An 18,065-nucleotide genomic window follows, 5' to 3' on the forward strand; every position below is an offset into this window, starting at 1 on the left:
GTTCAGTGACATCGACTACGCTCTTCCAATTGTGCTGCTATTGTCACTTTAGATGAAGGCTTACAGAACTAAATAGTTTCTCATTTAACAGTTAGTACACATGTTGCCCTATGACAATGGTTAACAGCCTCACAACACATCAACACTATCCTTACTCAACCTTGGGTTCCCTATCACCAGCTTTCCTGTTCCCTTCTGCCTTCAGGCCAGGGAATCTTGAAGAAGAGTAGAGTGTATGTGTATGTATATAAGAATACAAAGAAGTAAACTGACAGACAATATGGTTCTAATTTTCTAACTCTTTTTGTGGAGGAATTAAGGGTAAAGGATTTGCCCAGTCCTTTAACTGAGAGAGGAAGATCTGGTATTGGAACCCTGTCTTCATTATTGACAGCTCACCTCTTCCCATTTCACCCAGCAGTCATGGGGGTGGGTAGGGTATAAAGTGAGCAGTAAGGTAGTCTAGCAGGGGTGAGGGAAGCAGACAGGGCAAGGTGGAGATGAGAAAAGACTGGGCATGCGGAGTGAGTGGGGTAGAGCTCCCAAGGTGAGGACAGGCCATGGCAGAGCTCTGTGTGTGAGTGACAAATAGTCTTGTAAACTGCAGAGAGAGGAGTCTCCAGTTGGGAATGGGTGGAGGCTGGAAAGCGATCAAGAAAGCTTGATCAGCCTCGGCCCAAGATGCCTGGATAAGGAGCTGCCTGTATTAGTAATGTTTTTATTAAACAGATTGTCAGCAAATCCCTTTGGTGATGTTACGTATGATTGTCTGGCCCCACAAATTAAATGTTGTGCTTAAAGGTGTGGAGAACCTTATTTAAAAACTTTATTTTTATTTCAATTTAGAGCATATCAAGTTCTTGATGAATATTTGTCCCTTGCAATTTGTCACTGGTGATGTCCAATGGGCCTATTTGTTGAACCATCCTTGAAATTCAATGAAGTCAATTAAACGTGAGGCTTTACATAATTCTCTAAAAACTGTTTATAAGATACTTACAAGGCCGTTAGAAAGAAAATGGTTCTGTTTATAGGGGGAGAAATTATGAATGCATGCACATCATCCTCTCCCAACAAACTGAATAAAAATATTTGCTCTTATTTGAACAGAAACATAACAGTTTGGTTTGACCTAAATACTGTGGAATAATTAGTTGGATTGCAGAAGAATTACAACTTTATAGCAAGAACATTTCCCCTTGGTTCCTGATATACCATTAACCTCTGGCACATTTCTAGACTTTCATTAAAAAAACTGATATAAACGTCTTTTGTTATGTAATATTTGATAATATAAAATATTGCATGTAACATATATGTAAGTTATGAAATATAATAATACCAACAACCATAAAACCACCACCCAGTGCAGTTCTATCTGCTTGAAGATTCCTTCTGTATTCGATTATCCTTCCCCAAGGTGACTTCACATTTAGTTTAGTTTAGTTTAGAAAACATACAAATTTCGTACTAGCCACTGAATTCATTTTTGGAATTAGTTTCTGTGACTACTTTCTCCTTCCCCTAAAGAAGTTCATAGTACAGTAAAACTTGCAAAAGCTGGAACCTTTGTAAAATGGCAATCTGTCAGAGAAGGAAAACTTAAATATTTTCCACTAACAGAGAGTGATAGAAAAGTGGCAAGACTGCACCCTGTCAAAAGCGGAAAACTTGCAAGATGTGAAAAAACAAGGCAGTCCCATGGAGTTCCAGCTCTCACAGGTTTCACTGTATAGTGAGGGAAATATACATACACATAAATACCTATGATAGAATGAGAAAATGCTCTAATAGATGTGCGAAAAAGTGCTATGGAAACCAAGTGAGGTGGCAGCTAATTCTCCCTGGGTGGGGGAGGGTGTGCAGAGAACTATTGAAATGGAGAGCTCAGTGACTGGACTTTGAAGAAAGAGAAATTGTTGACACAGTAGATAAAGATGAAAACATTTTAGTGAGAGGAAAGAGTATGAGCAAAGAGATTGTGGTAAAGAAGTCCACAGTATGTGCAAGGAGCCCCAAAGAGTAGATTGTGCCTGGAGATTCATCCATTTAGTTACTCAGCAAACTTGGTGATTTACTGAATTTTGAGTCAGGCACAAGGAGCACTGGTGGTGCAGTGGTTAAGCGCTTGGCTGCTAACCTAAAGGTTGACTGTTCGAACCCACCAGCCACTCCGAGGGAGAAAGATCTTTACGGAAGTCCATAAAGATTTACAGGCTTGGAAACCCTATGGGGCAGTTCTCCTCAGTGACGTTATAACACAGGGTAGACTCGCCCCACAGGGTTTCCAAGGCTATGAGTCGGAATCGACTCGATGGCAATGGGTTTGGTTTAGTTTTGGACTCTTTATGGAAGCACACTGCCATGTCTTTCTCCTGTGGAGCAGCTCGTGGGTTTGAACCGTCGGCCTTTCAGTTACCAGCTGAGTGCTTAACCACTGTGCCACCAGGGCTCCTTTTTGAAACAGCTTAGTGCCCTAATATCACTGATGCATTGTTGGCTTATTTTCTCTACACATTCAAGCCCTTCATAAGATTTCCTCTTTTGATACATTTCAATTATTTTTTTCAGAATCCTCTTCTCATTCGGATACCCTAGTCTTCCTCTTTTCTATATTCACCTTAGAGATTTCAGTAGTAGATGGAGTGGGCACAGCATGACTTGAAGTTCTGGCAATGTGACTTGTGGAACTGAGGCAGGAATTTATTTTTTTCTGGTAAAGTATTGGCCCCTTGGATTCCCTTTTTAAAAATGCAAATAATCCCAAGGTGCATAGTCCAACGCTTTCACTCTCTTTCAGTTTGAGTGTTTTTGGGCCAATGAATTAATGAGGGACGTTTAGAAGCCAAAGACGTACTTGGGGATACTGAGAGCCAAGTTGTGAAGCACTAAAAGGGTTTTGATTCAGGATCTGGTCAATTCTCTCTCTTTCCCCATCAGTCGCTTACTGACAGATGATACTCTGCTATGGCAGCAGAGTTAGCCCAGGGTACATCTGGATGGCAGTGGGTCTTTTAGAAAAGGCAGAATGCAATGGGTAGTTACCAGTCACTATCACCCATCAGACTTCTTCTTCCAGAAAGGACCAGCAGGAAACGAGAGTGTGCCAGGCAAGAGGTTGCCAAGGCAGAGGGAAGGCCTCATAGTAACCACTATGCCTGGTTGTTGCATTTTGAAATAATCTTATGGTTAGTAAATTGCCACATGAGTGCCCCCCCTCATATTCAGGCCATCCTCCAGGACTTTGTGAACCTCCTCATGTCCAGCGACTAAGGGGCTGTTGTTGTTTTTCGTTGCCATTGAGTTGGTCCCTGACTCATGGAGACCCCACTCAAAATGGAACAAAATGCTGCCCAATGCTGCACCATCCCCATGATTGGTTGTGGAATGGACCACTGTGATCCAAAGAGATTTCACTAGCTGATTTTGGCACAATGGCTAAGAACTCAGCTGCTAAACAAAAGGTCGGCAGTTCGAATCTACCAGCCGCTCCTTGGAAACCCTATGGGGCAGTTCTGCTCTCTCCTATAGGGTCACTATGATTTGGAATAGACTTGATGGCAATGGGTTTTTGTTTCTTTCTAGTCTGTCTTAGCCTGGAAGCTCCATTGAAACCTGTTCAGCATCATAGCAACACATGACCATGAGGAGCACTGGCCTGGAATCGAACCTGGATCTCCTGCATGGAAGGCGAGAATTCTAACCACTGAACCACCACTGCCCGCCATAACTACTAAAGGGTTAATGTTTAGCTAAATTGGGGGGCCTTACAGGTTGTTAAATGTTTAAATATCATCCCTGGAGAGAGCAGAATGTTGCAGGAGGGGGAGGAAGGGACACAGCAAAGACAAACCTCATGTGCCCCGCGTGTGGCAGTTCCTTTATGCTTTATGCCTTTTTCTCATCATTGGGATGCAGCTCAACTGTCAGGTCATACGGCATTTCCCACACTTGGGACAGGGGCAGGGAGAGTGACTGAGGAAGGTTCTGGGACCAGCATTTACAAGGATGTCCTCTGCTAGTCAGAGAACTGTGGTCAGGGAATGCAGTTACTGGTGCAGGGTCAACTTTTCTTCTGTGTCCTCTCAATGGGGCCCCCAGGGGTGCGGGATCCTTACTCCCGTTTAGAAAGCACACGACTTAATCCTGTTCCCCTCAGAACATCGTCACGCATCAAGGCAGCGAGCAATCAACAAGCAGTTTTTGGGGGCACACTAAGCACTGGAGCCCAGGCCAGCTTTCAGAGACAGGGGGTGGAGCAGTTTCTACAGACATCATAAACAGGAAAATTAATCTCCAAGATCTTCCTTTGCAAAGACATCCTTTGAGGCTGACAAAATCAGAAAAGGTTAAGACATTTTGACTGCCTTCCAAAGCAACATGGACTTAACCAGATAAATTCATTGAAAAATATTTGGAATATTGCAAAATCATCTGGCCTTGGGGAACACAGTTTCCAATAATGAAAGGCTTATTTTGAGAAACATTTTCCACCAATATAAACAGAATGCCATACAGAATAGCAATAGGTCCTATTAGAAAATAGTTTTTAATAATAATAACACTTAGTGCTTACTATGTGCTAGGTGCTATTCCAAGCACACACTCTCTCTATATATTAATAAAGATATTTATATAAATATATATATATATAAACAGTTGTCATTGAGTTGATTATGACTCACGATGACCCCATGTGTGTCAGAGTAGAATTGCGCTTCATAGGGTTTTCAGCTGTGACCTTTCAGATGCATATTGCCAGACCTTTCTTCTAAGGCGCCTCTGGGTCGGTTCAAACCACCAATCTTTCAGTTAGTAGTCTAGAACTTAACCATTTGCAACACCCAGGGACTCTCTCTCTCTCTTTCTATATATATATATATATATATATACACAACATTATTTTAATCTTCAAAATATACCTATGAGGTTAGTGTCTTATTGTCCCCATTATACTGATGAGGAAACTGAGACACAGAGAAGTTAAGTAACTTGCCCAAGGTCACACAGCTAGTAAGTGGCGGAGCACTGCTAGGCTGTTCTATTGTTCTTAGCTGTCCTCATACAGAGGCAACTGTCTGCAACACTCAGAAGGACTAAGTGAACAAGGGTGATACCCACCGCAATAGAAGCCCTCGTGGTCACTGCCTGCTGCCACCGCCCCTCCTCTCCCCTTTCCTTAAGAGCCTCCTGCAAGGTTTTTTTTTTTTTTCCCCAGAATTCTGCATTTGAAAATGTGCTTACTTTTGAATTACCACAGAAAGCACTCCAGCTGACTCATGGGATTTTTTTTTTAACCCTCAAAATAACTATGCAGCCGTAAGTATGTAAAACAACACAATCCTTGAGGCTGCTGTGGTAAGAATCTGTTTGAGATCTTTGTGAAATCAGACCAGTCTGGACAGTACTAACTGGCCCAGTTCCTCCCCGCACACACACATCGTTGTCTGCCACAAGTCACACCTTTTCTTCAACACCTGGACGCTTCTGTTGATGCAAGAGCCTCCTCTCACAAGTCCCAGCCACGTGGGTCCACACCCTGGCTGAGTTTCACGACCCATTCATTTACCACCTCTTTAAAACATCATTCCAAGTCATTTCCCCCTCCTTTCCAAGCCTAGCACCCCGTAAGTCTTCAGTCTTAGTTCAGTTCAGTTCCACACATACAGGTGAGTCCCCTTGCACTGTGTGCTAAACAATGGGAATTCATAGGCAAAATGAAGACGGGACCCTGTCCAGGAGAAGTTCATAGTCTGTTGTCTCCTGCTGCACCCTCCATAGGAGAATGGAAATACAGGGCATGAGAGAGCCATGGAAGGACAGCAGCATGCACTTCAAACACTGGGCTTTACAGAGCCGCTCTGGTTTTGCATAAAGGCAGAACCAGAGATGTCAGAGCGAATGGCTTGTTTCCTTATTTGGCTATGACTTTGTTTGGGCTTTCCCAAGTTTAGAGGCCCGGGAATAGAAACTGACAACCAGACACATATCTTTTGGGCACAGCAAATATGGCGGGTTATTCCAGGCACGAAGCTATTTGGAGACACATTGGCCAGGGCTATGTGGTGACTCCAGACGACAATGAGGGGAGGAGGTGGGTTCTTATTGATTTTGTAGGCACAGTGCTTAGCCTAGTGCTGGGTATATAGTAGGTGTGTCTTATAAATGTCTGCTAAAATTAATCAAAGAGGTAGGTGCCACTCTATATTAAAGATAAAGATGTCCAAGGTACTCTCTCAGATGGGCAGACTTGTTGCTTAGCAACCAGGGTGGCCCTAGAAGAGTATCAGCTGTAGCAACTCATCAGGTTATGTGTGCAGCACATGCACGTGCGTGTGCGCGCGCGCACACACACACACAGACACACACACGTATTTACGTGTTCAGTAGCACTCATCATTGGTAATGTACTATGGCTCCTTCCAAAGCACCAGGCCCAGAGTGGCCACCCCAAAGGGTATGCCTATTGGTAACCTCATTGCCTACTCCATATTGACACCGAATTACTCATGGTTCCCTTGATCACTGTTAATTTATACCAACTTTGTATAAATTATATAAAGATATGCAAGATTTGCCATCCATCTTTACACACTTTTTGTACCTCCGTCCCGAAATGGTCCTTTATTAACTTCCTGGCATCCTCTACCTTGTGCAGCCCGAGGCCTGAGGCGAGGAGGAAGAGCTGGGGGCACTTACCACGGTGCAGCAGAGGGGCCAGAACCACCAGAGGAGAGCCAGGGCCAGGAGCAGGAACAGGATCAGCAGGGCGATTGCCAGGATGGTGCCGTCCGACTGTAGGGCCAAGAGAGAGGGCGGTCAATGAGTGGGACCATGGGTGCAACAAGCACGTGTGCTCGGGGTGGGGGGAGGCAAAGCCTTTGGTCTCCCCCGTCCCACATTTCCATCACCAATAGCAGATCTAAGGGCCAGAGAACAGCACGCCTGCAGAGCAAATGGTTGATCCTCTGCTCCTCGTTCTAGGGGGGCTCCATAGCATGCTCTATTCAGCAATGCTCTTGTTGTTGTTGCTGTCAGGTCGATTCCAACTCATGATGACCCCATGTGTGCAGAGTAGAACTGCTCCACAGGGTTTTCAAAGCTGTGAACTTTTGGAAGCAGATTGCCAGGCCTGTCTCCCAAGGAGCCTCTGGGTGGGTTCAACCACCAACATTTTGGCTAGGAGTTGAGCACTTAACTGTTTGTGCTGCCCAGGGATTCCTTCTATTTGGCAATACTCAAGACCAACGGGTTTGTCTCTTCAGAAAGCTCCTGTTCTTCTCTTTGAGTAACATTGTGAAGGAGCCACCCTCCAGGAGACAGAGCCAGCAGCTGGCTTTGCAACTGGGTACTGAGGTGGCATCCTCGCTGCCCATCACCCTGGAGCAACATCCTCTGCCCGGGCCTGATGGTCCTGCTACCAGTGTCACCGGGGCTGGACTCAGGCCAATTCCACTCAGGATTCAGCCTGCTCCCCTGAGCCTATTCCCATAGGTTCATGTAACAGATTCACAAGGCTGTGGATGGAAAAGCTAGAGCCGGTTGATGAGATGTGATATCCCATTCCAGTTGAGTCACTTCCGACTCACAGTAACCCTACAGGACAGAGTAGAAATGCCCTATAGGGTTTCCAAGGCTGTAATCTTTACAGAAGCAGACTGCCACATCCTTCTCCAGCAGAGTGGCTGGTGGGTTCGAACCACAGGCCTTTCGGTTAGCAGCCAAGTGCCTTAACCACTAGGCAACCAGGGCTCTTGAGGGCAGATGAATTCCAAAGTATGGAAGGCAGAGCAGCTGCCCTGCACTTTCCAGGCAAGGCGTGAGGTGGCTGAGTAGGCACTACAGGTGGCTCAGGGTTCTGCAGGGGGTGGGGGTTGGGGTACGGTAGACACCCAAACAAATTTACCCACTTCAAAACGTGCCCAGGCCAGTCCTGAAAATAGCACCATTTCTGTGGCCTGAGATGGCTGTTAACTTTTAGCAAACAGAGATCTCACTTGGCGTCAGCATTCTGAGGCTGCTAGTTCAAGGACACCACTTGAGAACACAGGCTTAAGTCCCCGCTGCCCTCCCTCCCTCTCAGCTATTGGGAGTGCAAATGGATATAAGCTTTCTGGGGGGCAAACTGGCACGGGATAATTTGGGGCCTCCTTCTGAGTAAAGCTGGCAATTTCATTTTTAGACCAAGGAAATAATCGAGTGTGTTTGCACAGATAATATTAATAATAATAAAATTGGAAAATAACCTAAATGTTTAACAATTAGAGAATGGCTAAATAAATACATTATAGAACTACCGTGTGATCAGTTACTATGTAGACATTAATGATGTTTTCAAATAATATTTAAATGACACAGGAAAACATTCTTGATATAAAAAGTTGTGTGTGTGTGTGTTTGTGTGTGTGTGTATATATATATATATATATATATATAAAAAAGGCTGAAGTTGTCAAGGATTTCATTTTACTTGGATCCACAATCAACACCCATGGATGGAAGCAGCAGTCAAGAAATCAAACAACCCATTGCACTGGGCAAATCTGTCTCACATACTTTGGACATGTTACCAGGAGGGATCAGTCCCTGGAGAAGGACATTATGCTTGATAGACTAGAGAGTCAGTGAAAAAGAGGAAGACCTTCAACGAGATGGACTGACGCAGTGGCTGCAACACTGGACTCAAGAATAACTATGATCGTGAGAACGCCACAGGACTGGGCAGTGTTTCATACTGTTGTACATAGGGTCACTGTGAGTCGGAACTGACCCGACGGCACCTAACAACAACAACATATATTTAATGGAGCCCTCGTGGTGCAGTGGTTAAGAGCTCAGCTGCTAATCAAAAGGTTGGCAGTTCGAATCCACCAGTTGCTCTTTGGAAACCCTATGGGGTAGTTCTACTCTGTCCTGTAGGGTCGCTATGAGTCAGAACCAACTGGACGGTAAATTTTTTCTTTTTTAATATAAAATATCAAGAGTGAAAAAGGCAGAAAGACTGGATGGATATTAACTACAATATTAATAGTAGTTTGCTGGTAGTGGGTTTATGGTAATTTTCTTCTTTTTGTTTATCTGTATTTTCTTTCTTTTTAAAATGTTTTATATATTTCCTAATGAGAAAATGGAGTCCCTGGGTGGTGCAGTTAACATGCTTGGTTGGTAACTGAAAGGTTAGAGTTTTGGGTTCACATAGAGGCACCTTGGAAGAAAGTCCTGGTGATTAGCCATTGACAACCCTACAGAGCAGAGTTCTACTCTGGCACGTATGGGGTCGCCATAAGTTGGAATCGACAGCAACTGGTAAACTGGTGAAGAGAAAATAAATGACTGAAGTTGTACTTTACAACTTCCTTTGGTGTTGGACACCATCTGGCCCAGGGGTTCTTTTCCAGGTCAGCGGACTTGTGGGGGTGCACAGATGGGCTCATGTAGATGGAGGGAATTGGGTAGCCTGTCCAGGGTATCGGAGCAGGTTAATGGCTGAGCTGGGACTGACTCCATCCCGCTGTGAGTGCTCAGCAGGGGCTACTGGAAGCTGTTTAAAGGCACCTGTTAATCCCTGGAACTCCCTGGAATGTCTTTGACCCAAAAGCCAGAGAACTAAACGCCCCCAGCTCTCACCAAGCCAAAGCTTGGGAATGCGATTGCCCCAGAGGGAGCCACAGCCTTACAAATGCAGGTGTGGAACCAGGTAGCCCAAGGCAGTGGGTGGGGGGGGGGAGCGCCAGGCCAGACAGACGGCCATGGTAGTGAGGACAGCTCTAGACGAACAGCATTTATACAGGAGTGACGTTGGAGACGATGCTCTCAGCAGTGACAAAGAAATCACACGTGCTTTTCAAGCTTATTGTTTGTTAAGGCCATCTCTTTTGATCTCTCAGTCTCTACATTGTATGTCCATAAAATGGCAATAGTAAACCTCACTGGGCTGATGTGAGGATAAAATGAGTGACAAGATGCAAACAGATGTGCCAGGTGATTCAGATGTAAACTCCCTTATCAGACCTTGAGCTGGAACTCCCCCTACCCCCATTTTCCCAAGACAACTAATATGGTGAGCATTTCAGAGCACAAATCTGCTTGCACTTGCAACAATAAGTGGTTTTAGTTACTGGCAGCTTATAAAGCAGTGGCTTTTTAATACTGAGTTATAAGTTAGTAAAGAGTACATTTATTCACAAGGAGCCTTGGTGGTGCAACGGATAAGCGCTTGGCTGCTAACCGAAAGGTTGGCTGTTCAGACCCACTCAGAGGATCCATGGGACAAAGATTTGGCTATCTACTCCTGTAAAGACTACAAAAAACAAAAAACAAACAAACAAACAAACAAAAAACCAAAACAAAAACCCAAACCCATTGCCGTCGAGTAATTCCGACTCATAGCCTCCCCATAGAGACCCCATAGAACAGAGGAGAACTGTCTCATAGGGTTTCCAAGGAGTGGCTGGTGGATTTGAACTGCCAACCTTTTGGTTAGCAACCGAGCTGTTAACCACTGTGCCACCAGGACGCTCCTGTAAAGATTACAGCCTAGGAAAACCTATGGGGCAATTCTACTCCGTCACACACTGAGTCGAAACGACTTGAGGGCACCTAACAACATTTATTCACTTATATTCACTTTCCCCTCTCCTTGATTTTTTTTTTCCACTTTAGATAGATGAACTGAAGCAGAAAGGCTTACAAATTGTGAGATTTTTTTTTTACTTCCATGAAGCTGGGAGCGTGAAGGACCAGGACCACCAGAGAGAGCTCCTTGGGAGAAGATTTCCAGGATTTGGAACAAAGATACTTTTTTTTTCTCCCCCAGCCAAGTTTGGTCTGCTCCCTACAAGACACAATTCACCCTGGCTGAGAGTGGGTGTAGAGAAAAAGCAGCTGTGGGCCTCCGGAAGGGGCCAGGTGCAGTGAGGTGGGGACCGTGGAGACGTGGAAACTCACGGAGGGCAGGGAATCCTAGAGAAACTTTCCCCTGCTCTGGACGGAGAGGGTCTCTTGATAAAAACCCCAATGCACTGCCTTATTTTCAAGGTCCTCCACATGCCATTAAGAACATATTTTTGCCCAGTTCAAAAGAGTTACCATCAAACAAAAGGCATGCATTTTTAAGAAACACAGATATGAAGCCAGGAGATTACTAGGAGATAACATATACATGCAACCTCAAAGGTTCATTCATTTATTCATTGAGCAAACATTTGTTGATTATCTATCCTGTGCCCACTGAGCACACTCGAGAGATATAGGAACGATTAGAGCCAAGGTGCTCACGGAAGGTATACAAACACAACCCTACGGAGCACAATTCTTCTCTGCACACATAGGGTCACTGTGAATCGGAATCGACTCAACAGCTACTGGTTTGGTTTTTTCACTCTTAAACAAATCAGTCTTAGAAGAAATACAACCAAAACGCTCCTTAGAAGGGAGGATGGCGAGACTTCGGCTCACTTACTGTGGACACGTCATCAGGAAAGACCAATTGCTAGAAAAAGACATCACGGCTGGTAACGCAGAGTTAGCAAAAAGGAGCAAAACGCTCAGTGAGATGGAGTGACACAATAGCCACAGCAATAGACTCAAACATATCAAAGATCATGGAGACGGAGCAGGACTGGGCACCATTTTGTTCATGGTCCATAAAGTGACCATGACTCGGAGCCGACTCGAGGGCAACTAACAGCCACAAATTCTTAGAAAGCTTACATTCTAGTGGGATAATAATAACGATGATGGTGATGATAATAACTATTATAATGAATAGCTAAGGCTTACTGAGCACATTCTGTGTGACAGGGACTTCTTTCCATGTTCTCTACTATGCTTTCCATATACTAGCGAATTTATTCCTCATTTACAGCCCTCTGAATTTAATAACATTGTTTCCCCTCTACAGATGAAAATACTGAGGCAAGGAGAGGTTAAGAGACTTGCCCAAGGTCACAAGGAGAAGGCAGAATTTTAACCTGGGCAATCTGACTCCACAAGGAGCCCCGGTGGCGTGGTGGTTAAGTGCTCGGCTGCTAACTGAAAAGCCAGCGGTTCGAACCCACCAGCCACTCTGTGGGAGAAAGATGTGTCAGTCTGCTTCCATAAAAATTATAGCCTTGGAAACCCCATGGGGCAGTTCTCCTCTGTCCTGTAGGGTCGACCCCACAGCAACGGGTTAATCTGGCTCCACAGCCCCCAGGTTTAACCAGCAGCCAAGAGCTGGAGAGTGAAGCGCCTGGGAAGTAGCGCTTCACAGAGGAGGGGACACCGGCACTCTGGTCCTGCAGAGTCAAGGAGAGGCTGACTTTGCTGCACAGAAGGCAAGCACAAAGCGTTGGCTCCTCTTAGGAACGGAGCCTGCACGGACCTGTCTTAGATGGCTAGCTGGCAGGGGGCAAGGTGGCTTCAGAGAGCTGGTGCTACCTGAGCTTGCCAGTTCAGCACACACAGCCTCGAGGCAGGGACGCACACTCACACCTTCAGGCTCTCTGTGAGAAAGGCACCACTGGGAGGAGGTAGCCTGAGGTGCGGACCTGCAGGGACCTGATTTTATGAGGGAGAACAGAAGCTGACTTGCACATCCATCTCTGACACCCGCCCTTGCTGGGCAATCCAGCATGTAATTCACCATAAACAATCAAAAACAGATTTATGGGGTGGGGGTGGGGGAAACAAACCAGCAGATAATTAGCTAAAGACTGATTCTTGCCATTATTATTTTCCCGACAGCCTAATTATCAATGCCAGCTAACTTTTCATTTTATTCAAAAAAGAGGAAAATAAAAGTTTTAAATAAATCAACATGGTCCTTTATTTAAAAAAAAAAAATGGCAGGAGGTGGGAGGCTCTGGGTGGGTGAGTAGAGCTGACAGGAAGCACATGGTGAAGCAAGGAACTGAAGGCATGCATTTTCCAGTCAAAGGCATCATCCATTTTCTTCAATGAACAGTTTTCAGGCTTTTATTTCCTGTCAAGTACTGAGGTATCATATGATCCCCCAGAGGCCTGTATTAACCATGAGGACATGTACCATTCAGTATGAGGAAAGGACACACTCAGTCCTGTTCTCTCCTCCAGGCCTTCGCTGCTCGGAATGGTTGTTCCTGAAGGCCAGAGGGCTAAATCCCTGCACCATAGCTTTATTTTTATCCTTCTTTTTCCAGTTCATGAAATGATAGCACCTTTTTTTTAAGACAAAGAGGCACTGTTCTCAAGGATATAGCCTTGGAAACTTGAATATAATGAAAACATCTCTTACTTTGTAGGTAGAATCTAGGCAATTTTGAATTTCTGATGTAGAGAATGAAGTGGTGAGGAACCTGTCCTGGCCTGTTTGTAATGACAGGAGAGAGACAAAGCCTTGGATAACATCACTGTTTTGTTTTGTGGGCTACTATAATAAAGGAAGGAGGATACATTGAGGGGAGTTAGTGGGAGACTGAGGGATGTTGAACTTAAAGACCCTTTGTGAAATCCTCCCTCTCAAAGTTGGGTGTGAACTGGGACTTTGCCTAATGTTCATGGCATAGGGTTATTGAGTAGCCTGTAAAGTGTCCTACTGAGTCCCTGGGTGGTGCAAACAGTTAACGTGCTCAGCTGCTAACTGAAAGGTTGGAAGTTCCAGTCCACCCAGAGGTGCCTCAGAAGAAAGGCCTGGTGAGCTATTTCTGAAAAATCAGCCACTGAAAACCCTATGGAGCACAGTTCTACCCTGACCCATGTGGGGTCATCAAAAGTAGGAACTGACTTGATGGCAATTGTTTTTGTTTTTTAAAGTGTCCTACAATTCTGCCTGGATAACTGTCTTGGTTAAGGGGGAAGCCCATCTTCCCCACTCCTGCATTTCCTTCCATGCTAAGGGAACTTGATTTGTGTGTAACTCCAGGCCTTTCTTCCCCCCTTTACTCGTTAGTAAATAAGGAAAGAATCAACTGAGCATGTTTGGAGCTGCTCTCTCCTTCTCTCTTGTGAGCCAGCCGGCGGGAGCTGTCCTCTACTACGCCATGTAAACATGTTTTTTGTGAAGCCTGACACTTACACCATTTCGGAGGCCGTCTTTAAGAAAAAGAACACAAAATTATAAACATTAAGTTATAAGCGCCCCTTCCAGGGCCTTAGAAGGGCTAGAAGGGGCCAGTTCAAGTAAGGGTCCCTGAAGCTAAAGCTTCAGCACTTCTGGGTAAGTCTGCCCCTGGCTGGAGTCTTCCCTGGACAGGCTCCATGCCCGCAACGAGGATGGTAAGTCTATTTCATTGCAGGCTTCAGTTTCCATCCCACTTGGCTGCCACATTCAGCTACAGTCTCTGGCTAGCGTTTATTAGTGATAACGGTGACACTGCCAGCTTCATAAGCCATTCTTTGTCGCATTTCTCAATCAGCGCACAACTGAGGCGGGAAATCGACACACCTTATTGCCCCCACTGCAGTGACCCCTAATATGTCTCATTCTAAGTCACCGCAGAAAAGGTCCTGGTAATTGCAACAGTTACATTTTTGGTCACAACAACATTCAAAATTTGTTAACAAAGGGGTTCTTGGAGCACTCGGTGGGTGGTAAGCTACAGAGGCTGGCATTTGCTGCAGTTACAGGTGATGCCAGGTTCTGCAGATTCCGATTATTACACTTCAGTAACACTCAGTTACTGAAGCCACCGAAGGTACGCAGTGGTTCGACTCCGTTGACAGACTATGCAGTTCGACTATCTTTCAAACATTTACCATGAAAGAATGAATGAGTAAGGGTTATTCTGGCACATGGGAGGGATATCAGACAAACTCTGCCAAAAATGTGACAGGACAATAGCTGAGGATGCATTAGAGCTTCTTTAAGGCAGGCAATGTGGTTTCCTTAGATTCCCTGCCACCTCCCACAGGGCGCCTAGGGACAGGTTAGCTGAGACTCTGCAGTGATCTCTCCCCGTCTCCTCCTCCCTCCACCCCTATGTCTCTCCCGTCTCCCTCTGATACCTAGTGAGGTTGTCTTTGAAGCCCTGTCTAAAAGCCTTCCAGGAAACAGACCCGTTAACCAGGGACCAAAAAACTCCAGTTACCCATTGAGTCAACTCCGACTCATGGCGGTCCCATATGTGTCAGAGTAGAACTGTGCTCCACAGAGTTTTCAATGGCTGATTTTTTGGAAATAGATGGCTAAGACTTTCTTCCAAGATGCCTCTGGGTGGACTTGAACCTCCAATCTTCCGGTGAGCGACTAAGCACTTAACTGTTTGTACCACCCAGGGACTCCTCTGGTCTATTCAAGTTTATGATTTCTGAGTAACCTGCTTGTTCTAAATACCAAAGAGTCAGTTCAGGCAAGAGGGAAACGCGTAGAGATAAAGAGACGATGAAAATGGAGACTTCATCCTGCTCAAATGGGAGACCTGGGTGCCTGGCCTATGAGCAGAGTCAGGGAGCATCAGCAGCTGGGCGGAGGGAGGCTGGAGGGCTTCAGGCTGCCCCCTCCACTCATAGCTGCTTTCCTCCCATCTCGGGGCCAAGGCTGGTGCTGATGAGGTGCCACATTCCAAGAGCTCTGAAGGGGCGTTTAGACGTATCTTCAGCAGCTGGTCTGTGCTCTGTTTTCTGCCCAGAGGAAACTGGCGGAGCATGGGTGAGTTTTATTGTGAAAGATGAAATTTAAGTTGTTTTATTGCTGCTGAGACATTCTGGATGGGCAAGTCCACAGACCGAAATTCTCTCTTTCCTAGAGCTTATATATTCTGACTGTTATTTCTGGAAGCAACCTAACTTATCCGCCCATCCCACCCCACATTTTCTTGAAATTCTGTCCCCCTGGTGTCTGGGACGGTATTCTGCGGCCCTCCTCCTATCTCTGACTATTCCTTGTCTCCTTAAATGCTGACATGCCCTCTGGATCCATTCTTGGTCCGTTGCTGTTTTTCTAACACTTTCTATGGGCTGTCTCATCTCCCTTCACAGTTTAAGCTCTCATCTCAACATGGATGACTAAAATCTTGATCTCCAGGCTTCATCTCTCCACATGCTTCAGGGTCATATTCACCTGCCTGCTAGGTCCTATTGATATCTCAAACTCAACAGCTCAAAAAACTCACCTTTTCCCCCTTCAAAGCTACTTGTTCTCTGGCTCTCATTTAGTGGCACCACATATCAACATAGTAGGGGCTCAAACATAACAACGACTGTGAGGACTGAGCAGTGAGTCATAGCGTTGCTATGAGTGGGAAGCGACCCGACAGCACCTAACAACAACCACCAAAAAACAAAAACAAAACAAAAAAAAACAAACAAACGCGCTGCTGTTCGGTTGATTCTGACTTATGACAACCCTGTAGGACACAGTAGAATTGCCCCATAGGTTTTCCAAGGAGCAGCTGGTGGATTCGAACTGCCAACCTTTTTTGTTTAGCAGCTGAACTCTTAAGCACTGAGCCACCAGGGCTCCAACAATAACATGTTATCAAACCAAGCTGGAAGGCAGAAGTCAATTTCAGTGTTCTTTCTCGCCCTGTCTCACCTCCCCTATGTCTTACCCCATCAATCCATCCTGCTCCTCTGACTTCCTAGGTACTTCTCAAACCTGCTTCTGTCTACTCCATCACTCATGCCACTGACTGGGGTTTAAATCTCATGACAGTAAAACCTGCAAAAGCTGGAACCTGTGTAAGGTGGAAACCTGCCAGAGAAGGAAAACGCACATATTTTCCACTAAAATGAGCAATAGAAAAGCGGTAAGACTGCACCCTGTCAAAGGCGGACAACTTGCTAGACCTGGAAAGACAAGGCAGTGCCGTTGAGTTCCAGCTCTCACAGGTTTCACTGTATTTCCTTCCTGGACTGTTGCAGTTATCGCTATATTACTGGCTTCTCCACTATCAGTGTTGCCGGCTTGAATTCCACCCTTCATCTTGCAGCCAGAGTCATCTATTTCACATGTTATTCTGACAGCTTCCCAATCCCATGAACCCTTTAATAGCTTTTCGTTGCCTGCAAGAGTTCTTAACATTTGAGAATTTAATGAAAGCAATAGCCCCTTTTCCTTAGAAAAGTACCCATTCACATTTACTCAGAAGCCCACAAATGTCTGCCTACAATTCCAGGGGGTCCATCAAATCTCTGGAATCCATCTATGGATGCTTAGGTACAAGGATTGGGGGTCCTCAGAGTGGCACACAAGGCCCTTCAGGACCAGGCTCCTCTTATTTCTCCAACCTCCCAACTTATACCTCCCTCCTTACACTCCGTGGTCTAGCAACATGAACGGCATATAGTCCCCTGTCCACACCTCACTTTTCTCTCATGTTCTTCTCTCTCCCTGAAACACCATCTCTACCTTTCAGTGCTTGGGTTTGTCTCCTGTCAAGTCTTAGCTCAGGCACCACCTGATACACTCATACTTTACATCTTTATTGAGCACCTACTACGTGCTAGGAAACCCTGGTGGCGTAGTAGTTAAGAGCTATGGCTGCTAACCAAAAGGTCAGCAGTTTGAATCCACCAGATGCTCCTTGGAAACCCTATGGGGCAGTTCTACTCTGTCCTATAGGGTCGCTATGAGTTGGAATCGACTTGATGGCAACAGGTTTGGTTTGGTTTACTATGTGGTAGGCCCTCTACAAGCACTCGAGACGTGAGAGCTGTGGCATAAAACATGGACATGGTCCCTGGAATCACTGATTGTTGAACAGAGACGAGTAAATATCACCAATTTTATTCTAGTCATATCTCTACCTTGTCATCTACTATAAAAAACTCATTGCCTTTGAGTAGAACTGCCCCATAGGGTTTCCAAGGAGTCGCTGGTGGATTCAAACTTGCTGACCTTTTGGTTAACAGCCGAGTTCTTAACCACTGTGCCACCAGGGCCCCTGGCATCTACTATATTTTATAGAAATTGGATCATTTGTGCCTGTCTCTCCCACTCAACTGTAAGCCCTTGTTGTTATTGTTGTAGTTGCTGTAGAGTCGATTCCGACTCATGGCTACCCCACATGTGCAGAGAAGAACTGCCCCATAAATGTATCCTTGGCTGTGACCTTTCAGAAGCAGATCGTCAGGTAGAGCTATGATTAGAATAAAATGGGAGCCCA

General features: G+C 45.4%; 1 protein-coding gene and 1 long non-coding RNA gene across 2 annotated transcripts in view; one reads left to right on the forward strand and one right to left on the reverse strand.

The window, feature by feature from the left end:
* The window catches only part of LOC111820942 (uncharacterized), a 9,347-nt gene extending 4,826 nt beyond the window's left edge, over window positions 1-4,521 (forward strand). Inside the window, exon 3 of the long non-coding RNA XR_002824441.1 lies at window positions 3,586-4,521. This is a non-coding gene — a long non-coding RNA (uncharacterized LOC111820942). The remainder of the gene's footprint in view (window positions 1-3,585) is intronic.
* ANTXR1 (ANTXR cell adhesion molecule 1) overlaps window positions 1-18,065 on the reverse strand; it is a 268,269-nt gene that overhangs the window by 101,332 nt on the left and 148,872 nt on the right. The window contains exon 13 of the mRNA XM_004369248.1: window positions 6,700-6,795. Within this exon, the coding sequence (XP_004369305.1) occupies window positions 6,700-6,795 (96 nt within the window). The remainder of the gene's footprint in view (window positions 1-6,699; window positions 6,796-18,065) is intronic.

Source organism: Trichechus manatus, unplaced genomic scaffold (assembly GCF_000243295.1).
Source record: "Trichechus manatus latirostris isolate Lorelei unplaced genomic scaffold, TriManLat1.0 scaffold00004, whole genome shotgun sequence".
NCBI classification, from domain to species: Eukaryota; Metazoa; Chordata; class Mammalia; order Sirenia; family Trichechidae; genus Trichechus; species Trichechus manatus.